At 34.4% G+C, this 8,352-nt stretch overlaps 1 protein-coding gene across 2 annotated transcripts in view; it reads right to left on the bottom strand.

Annotated features, from left to right (window-relative positions):
- Positions 1-6,718: 6,718 nt before the first annotated feature.
- LOC107704544 (sentrin-specific protease 7-like) overlaps positions 6,719-8,352 on the bottom strand; it is a 46,721-nt gene continuing 45,087 nt past the window's right edge. For both annotated transcript variants that reach the window (XM_016507482.1, XM_016507483.1), the window contains exon 22: positions 6,719-6,898. In XM_016507482.1, coding sequence (XP_016362968.1) covers positions 6,752-6,898 — 147 coding nt within the window. In that variant the 3' untranslated portion in view covers positions 6,719-6,751. The remainder of the gene's footprint in view (positions 6,899-8,352) is intronic.

Genomic DNA, 8,352 nt, shown 5'->3' with positions numbered 1-8,352 from the left:
GTGAACACTCGATTCTGATTGGCTTTTTTTTTACCAACGGAGGCACGAGAGCTCAGCTCTCCCCCAGCCTCCCCCTCCCCTTCTCTATCATTTAGCGGATTCGGCACATTCGCGATAGAAAAGCGCCACTTTCCAACTTCAGTAACGTTATGGTATTACAGCTGTGAAATTACAAACAAAAAATACACATTCTGAGAAATGAATTGAAATGAATTGTGAATTTTATTAACATTAAATCCTCCTCCTCCCATTTTCACCTCAAAACTTTGGGGAAGCTGTGCCTCCCGTGCCTCCCACGACGTGCTGCCACTGGTAATTACGAGATTCCAACTTGTAAAAAGCGTTCACGTCCTCGTAGAAACCGCTGTACCACCTGACCACCGCAGGCTCTGTTTAGGCATTGCCATAGAAAAGCATAATTCTGAGTCCGAGGACGTGAACAGCTCCGAGTAGAACGTCGAAATTACAGTAATTACGATATGGCGTGAACGCAGCATAACATTAGGCCTTACCCTGGAGTTGGTTCACTATCCGGCTATAAAACTAAGTAATTAATTCAATAAATTAAAATGCAAAATAATATCGGTGATCTCACAGGCTGACGATAGAACGGTATGACATATGGAGCATATCTCCCAAAACTATTGTAAAGATAATTTCTGAAAGCTGGCTTGTCTGAAAGGTTATGAAGATACTTGGGCAGTTTGCAGTTTAGCACATTGAAAATAGTTATATTATATGCCATAGTTGGTAAAGGTTTGCTCAACAGCTCTGCATGTTCTGCCATGATGTTCCGAGTTGCTAGGCAGTTGCGAGGGTGTTCTGAGAGGCAGATAGACAGACAGACAAGATTTCTCTTTGGAAGTGTGAATGTTAAGAGCGCCAGATGGTTCAGACACTGAGCTGATGGACTCTGGTTTAAATCCGTTGAGTTTGATGGTAAAGGGTGTTTGACGGGAAGCAGGCGGTAAGTGTGACAGATCAAATCTTGTGTGACATCTGCCATATCTGTAGCTTTGTGTTCTCTCTCTTTCACTTCTTCCACCTTTCATTCTTTCACTCGTCCTACTAACAATGTTCAAAAATGCACCAAAATCCATTCCTAAATTCTTCACCAATACGAAGACTTTTCCACTTTTTTATAACACTGATAAAAACTATATTTTTTATTATTGTTTTTAATGCATGATAACAACAGTTTCTAAAATCGTTTCATGTGACCTTTATGACGTTTTAACAAGATTTTCAAATGATGATGATGATGATTAAAGGGTTAGTTCACCCAAAAATGAAAATTAGGCTGCGTTTTACTCACCCCCGAGGCATCCTAGGTGTATTTGACTTTCTTCTTTCAGACGAATCCAGTCGGAGTTACATTAAAAATTGTCCTGGTATTTGTATTTACCATTAATTAAATCCGTTGAGTTTGATGGTAAAGGGTGTTTGACGGGAAGCAGGCGGTAAGTGTGACAGATCAAATCTTGCGTGACATCTGCCATATCTGTAGCTTTGTGTTCTCTCTCTTTCACTTCTTCCACCTTTCATTCTTTCCCTCGTCCTACTAACAATGTTCAAAAATGCACCAAAATCCATTCCTAAATTCTTCACCAATACGAAGACTTTTCCACTTTTTTATAACACTGATAAAAACTATATTTTTTATTATTGTTTTTAATGCATGATAACAACAGTTTCTAAAATCGTTTCATGTGACCTTTATGACGTTTTTACAAGATTTTCAAATGATGATGATGATGATTAAAGAGATCAAAACAAAACAATGGTCACTAATTAATTATAAGTACAAAACGAGGATTTGTAAAGAAGCATGTCAGAGGATTTCGATATAAGCCAAGAGAAGACTGGTTTTCCTTTGCTAAAGTAAGGAAACTTTGCTTCCTTTGCTCCTGTTAACAAACGTTGGTTTTCACGAGACTCACCGGCGCATGCGCAACGCTGACCTCATACGTCATGCTCCCGGAGCTGCTTCTGTGTACAACTGTTGGCGCAAGCTAGATTCAAGTGATTATTACGTTTTGAATATGGATATTTTTCTTACAAAAACGCATCGATTCGCTACAGAAGGCCTTTGTTCACCCCCCGGAGCCGTGTGAAGAAAGTCATATACACCTAGGATGCCTCGGGGGTGAGTAAAACGCAGCTTAATTTTCATTTGTGGGTGAACTAACCCTTTAAGCTGAACAGTCATTCTGGTAATAGACATTATGACAATAGTCACGGGTCCACTTATCACATCCTCTCACTTCAGCAGGAAGTTGTGTAAGCGTTTAGGTAACTTTGGCTTCGCCTGTGTATCAGTTGGTGTCCTGAATTAAAATAGCTTAGAGAAAGACAAAGGAAGGGTTGGAGCAGGTCGTCACGGCAGCACTCCAACACCTTGACCTATTGAATTCAGACAGACCTATTTATAAAACAAGCCTTGCGCTTTCTTTGTCTGCAACACTATGTCGAGTACAAAGGACAAAGTTAGCGTCAGACAGTGACGGTGACATTTCAAGAAGGTTTAATGGTTAGAATTTAGTTATTGGATAAAATGGTAAGTCGTTGGACGCTCGCCCGGCAGAGATCTGGGCGACTATCCAGACAGTCAGATAAGCATTTAATCTTCAGTCACTTCCATTCACATTTACTGTACTCGGTTGATATTAGCAGAATATTTAGCAGAATTGATTTAGCAGAAAGCCACTTAAAGTTCATATGCACTTCTTAAAGAAGTAGTTCACCCACAATATGTTGAACGGAGATGTTTTGCGGATTTTCTGGCAGCTCTATTCCACACAATGAAAGTGAATGGGGATGCGGGCTATCGAGTTTGAAGAAAAAAAAAATAGAAAATGACATTTTGACAAAAATGACAAAAAGGAGGTATTTATATATTTAATAATTATGTATATTAAATGTATTGAGTAAAGTACAAGCTAGCATTTAAATAAACAAACAAACAAATACATGTCTGTGATGTAAATTATAATAATAACAAACGTAAATGATCATAAATTATAAATTAATTTGTTATTAATACCAACAAATTATTATTATTATTATTATATTACAAAAACAATAATGTTTGCAGAAACGATATAATTTTGATGACATAATACTGAAAAGTAATATATAATAAATAAATTAATAATACAATATTTTTACAGCTATTACTGCTACTAAAACAAATATCTGATGGCTAAAACTATTTTTAAATGAAGTGATTATACAATAATAATAATAATATTAATAATAAATACATTATTATTAACTGACTATTATTAGTAGTAGTAATAATTAGCATCATAATTTTCATATATTTTTACATTATTTCCTATTTGTTATTATTATTATTTTATAAGTACTAAAACAAGCATCTGATGTTTGAAGCTATTTTAAAATAATTTTGATGATGATGATGAGTCTGATTATGATGATAATAATAATAATAAAATTAATTCATACGTTATGACTATTATTATTATTAGTAGTAATCATCATCAATATATTTTTAAATTATTTACTATTTTTAATTATTAATATTAATATTATTATTATGATAATATATAGGACTCCTAGGACAGAACCAGAAACCAGTAGCCTTGTTGTGAGAGTAGATTATGGGGTATAAAGCAGGGTTGAGGGGGGTGTGTGCGATCTCCTCTTTTCAGAGCCTAATTCAGATCTAATCTCAGAGTCTAGTCCAGATGAACTAATCTAGGGCCGTATAGTGTAAAGTTGGAGCAGTGGGCCTGACATCGGCTCAATCAGGCTACTTCCATTGTCAGACGTGATTAAAGGAAAACCCAACACTGATCCTAAATCCCACCGCAGCACCCCAGTCAGGCCTGCAGTTTAAGGCCTACTCTAATGTGGGAGGCTCAGTACTTCTATTAATAAACACAAATCATATACTGGATACAGCGGGTGTCCAAAAATCTTCTATTTTACATGTTTCTAAGTTAATGTATTTTTTTTTTTAGCGTAATTACATAATCAGCAAACCAATTTGAATGAAAAGTGCATTAAAAACTCTTCGCTCTATGATTAAAAAAAAAACAAAGAAAATAAAATAAGAATGAAAAAACGGGAAAGAATGGAAAGATCTAGTAAATTTTAATGGAAATTTTTTGACAAGCAAAAAAACAAAACAAGATATGGCAAGTGTCCATTCTTGTACAGGTACAGCAATAATCTCTTAATTTTCCTTGAGGAATCCTTCACTATCCTCAGGAATAACCTTCCAGTCAACAACACGAATTAGTGAGTGAAAGAGAGGACAACCAGCAGCGGCTGCTTTAAATCCCATTCCCATCTGCTCCGGGCCAACACGCGCCTGCTCTCCTCCAAATCCCAGTCCGTTCATGAGCAACACTACTCCTCAATGAATGACCAGCTTCATATATAATAATATTTTTAGTAAAAATTATTCTGTGATAAATATATGAAATCGATTTCATAAATTTCATCCTAAAATCAACATGAAATAAAACATAATATTCTAAAAATTAAGAAAATCTTTACAATTAAGCACATTTTCGGCCAAATATGCTTATATATATATATGATTGTGCCTTTAAAGTTTTTTTTTTTTTCTCTGTGCTTGAAGCTTTCAGCACAACATATGTTAATATCATACACACGGTCAAATATGCAAGATGGCAGTGTTTTAATGTGAAAAGACAAAGTTAACCCTTCAGTCTGTTCAGTTCTGTGTTTGTGAAGAGCAGGTCACAATTTATTCTCACAAAAGCGCGGATAAATGGTTGCTCTCCTTCTCTCTCTCTCTCTTCTGTAGTTTGCTATCTCTCTCTGTCAGGATAATTCATTATGACTTGTTGCTTGTCAGGTATTCTGTAAGTTTAGTGCATGCGAATCATTCTTCTTTCAAAGCAGTCCACAAGACTATACTGTAGTCTCTTTAAATTAAAAAAAAAAAAAACTTTTTTTTTTTTTTTTTTTTTGCAGAGGGGCTTTAGTCCTATGAAAGACCCACAAATTGCAGTTAGAAAAACATTTACATTTACCACTAAATACTTAATTATTCACTGTCATGCATCCAATTAATAATACACGTCTAGATGTATAATTATTTTCCTTGGAAGAAAAATGCACACGAAAAACCAATCAGCACTGGCCATCAAACCTTTTTTTCCAACAAAATGCTTAAAGTATCCCAGCGGGGGCTGATAATGCCTGTACAGTCAAAACGAACTTTAATTTTCTTTAAAAAAGTCTTTCATTTCTTTTCATCCCTCTCCATTTTTAAAGTTTTCCATTAATGAAAAGCATTTTAAATATATGCCAGGTACTGGTTAAATAAAGTTTATGATGTTTATTATTATTTTAGTAGGCAGTGAAGGATCCAGCTGAGCTCTGGCCAACTCATACAAACACAAGTGAAAGCGGGCCGATGCTTTGTTTCAGTTTCATCACAAATGCTCGTGTTTTTGTGTGCCTCTGGAAAAAGGGCTGCTTTTATGTTCTTTTTTTTCTTTAATGGAGCAAATAAGTGCATTATGGGGATTCCAGTACTGCTCGAACTCTCAGGAACACAATGCTTGTTTGTAGTGATGGCACTATTGCTTCCAGCTGTGGCTGTCAGTGATATAATTACATGAATAATATTCAGTCACTCACTCCCAATAAGATCATTAAAAAATGTGCTGTTAAAAACGTAATCAGTACATATATTTTGTTTTATATATAAAATCATAAAATGTTAAATAATTTACTACTATTGTGTGAATAAAATGTAATCAAGTAATCCATAAAAAAGTAACTGTAAAGTAACTGTAATCTGATTATGAACATTGTAAAAAATTAGTACTTCACTTTTGGAATCTGATTATATAATCTAGATCACATCTAATCATTTACTACCCAGAAGCTTGTTTCCACCACAGGATAAAAAAAAGGTAATTTCGACTTTGTATCTCACAATTTAGATTTTTGAATGTGAGATAAAAACTTGAAAACACAACCGAAGTCTGAATTGTTGGATAAAAACTCGCAATTGTGAGATAAAAAGCCTGAAATGTGAGATAAAAACTTGCGATCGTGAGAAGAACAGTCAAATTTGTGAGATATAACCTCAGAATCGTAAGATATATAAATTCCCAATTCTATGAAAAGTCCAAATTGTGCGATAAAAACTTGAAAACACAACGCAAGTCTGAATTGTGAGATAAAAAAATGCAATTGTGAGATAAAAAGCTTGAATTGTGAGAAAAAAATAAATACAAAGTTAAATTATAAATATATCCTTTATCTGTTAATCAGTAGAAAAACCAAATAAAATAAACAGGACAAGCAAATAAACAAAACAAAAGGCCCTAATTCTTAGTTTAGTGACAGGACATGTTCCGGCTGTTTTTATTTGGCGCTCTGCTCAGCCCCGCCCCCCTTGAGATATAAACTCAGAAAAGTGAGATATACAAATTCCCAATTCCATAAAAAGTCTGAATTGAGATAAAAACGTAAACACAACGCAAGTCTGAACTATGAGATAAAAACTTGCAATTGCGAGATAAAAAGCTTGGATTGTGCGATAAAAACTCGCAATTGTGAGAAAACAAGTCTAATGTGTGAGATATGAACTTGCAAATTGTGGGGGAAAAGGCAGATTTGTATATCCAAATAATCCAACTATATATAGAAAAACCAAATAAAATAAACAGGACAAGCAAATAAACAAAACAAAAGGCCCTAATTCTTAGTTTAGTGACAGGACATGTTCCGGCTGTTTTTATTTGGCGCTCTGCTCAGCCCCGCCCCCCTGTCTCCGGTAAAGCCGCAGCACCAGCTCCTGTAGCTCCTCCCTCTTCCTGCGTACCTGATTCCTCGGAAACCAATGCTCCAATCGCAGCGGGGGATCAAAGTGCACCACTGGATTCTGAGCAGAAAAACCACAAAGAAGAGTTGAGCGGAAGTTTAACAAATCAAAGACAAATCTACAACTACATAAAACTGCCGTTTAGCGTCAAGACTGCAAATACCAACACAACATTACACAGATGCAACATATACAGAACACATACTGATGGCATACTATTTCATTGTTGACTTCATTTGTGTCTCTGTATTTTTTTCTGCTATTGCTTGTAATTTGGAAAATATTATTAGCACTTAGTCCTGCATGTCTGCATGAGACCCAGACTGCAATAAATAGCATCAGCCAAAAAAAGGCAAATGAAGTTTTAAGAGCTTTATTTTTCTAATTTATTTTTGTATATTTATTTTTAAAATAACATTGCACGTTTTAGCACATGCTTTCTTGACTGTTGTCATGTCAAGCTTACTGATCTCATGTTTGACTTGATTTTTTTCCAGTTATTAATTTTCTTTATTATTTAAAAAAAAGTGTATTTATTGTTGTGAATGTCCTAGTTGGGGTACAGGATGTGCACATTTCAGATAAATGTTCGTTATACACTTTGGATGCATTTGTGATTTCACATTGCCCTACCCCGCTCATACAGTATTCAATTTATTTGTGCAGGTCTTAAAAAGCTTTAAATTATATTTTGAAAATCCTGCAGATACCCTGTAAATTCTTTCTTTTTTTTAAATTTTATAATTTATATACTGTATGTTGGCTATTTATATTAGGCAGCGTTATATGCAATCCAGACATGTGGTTTTCAATAGCAAAATAACATCTCATTTAAAGTGGAGAACTCAAGTATGTATGTAAACGTAATTAACCATATATGTTGTAAAGTGCTGGAAAAGCAGTAAAATGCACCTTGAAAGTGCTTGAATTTTACTTTGGAAAAGGTATAAGAACCCTGTAGGTATATAATATCATAATATAATTTACCCTCTTTTCCTCACTTTCCTTCGATTTTAAATAGCTTAAAAGCACCGTGCGCATTTTACTTTCACTTTTATTGAATTACAATTAGCGGCAATTCGGCGTCAATTGCTTGAATGCAACAACAAAATACAACATCAAACTCACTTTAGCCTATATATAAAACATAGAACTTTTATTAACAAAACGTATAAAAATACACCACGCTATAGGGCAGGCTATGCCAAAGTGACGTAACCGGTGTTGCAGCTTAACACCGGTATCACCGTCAGCACCGTCTATCGCGGCAAGCCTAATTTACACCCCTAATATTTTATATATATATATATATTAAACCTAATTAATGAGTATGCTATCAAATATATTAAATATAAATTGAATATATATTTCATACAATACACACACACAGACATGGAGAGAGAGAGAGAGATTAAACAAAATATAATTGTTTAAATTCATTTGCATATATATTAAATAAATTGATGATAATTCTTAAAATTCTTTACATTTTTAACATTTGTTATAATATATTT

The sequence above is a fragment of the Sinocyclocheilus anshuiensis genome, unplaced genomic scaffold (genome assembly GCF_001515605.1).
Source record: "Sinocyclocheilus anshuiensis isolate Anshui unplaced genomic scaffold, SAMN03320099.WGS_v1.1 scaffold2038, whole genome shotgun sequence".
In the NCBI taxonomy this organism is placed as follows: domain Eukaryota; kingdom Metazoa; phylum Chordata; class Actinopteri; order Cypriniformes; family Cyprinidae; genus Sinocyclocheilus; species Sinocyclocheilus anshuiensis.
The sequence above is the reverse complement of the archived record's forward strand: the minus strand, read 5'-3'. Positions and strand labels throughout refer to the sequence as shown.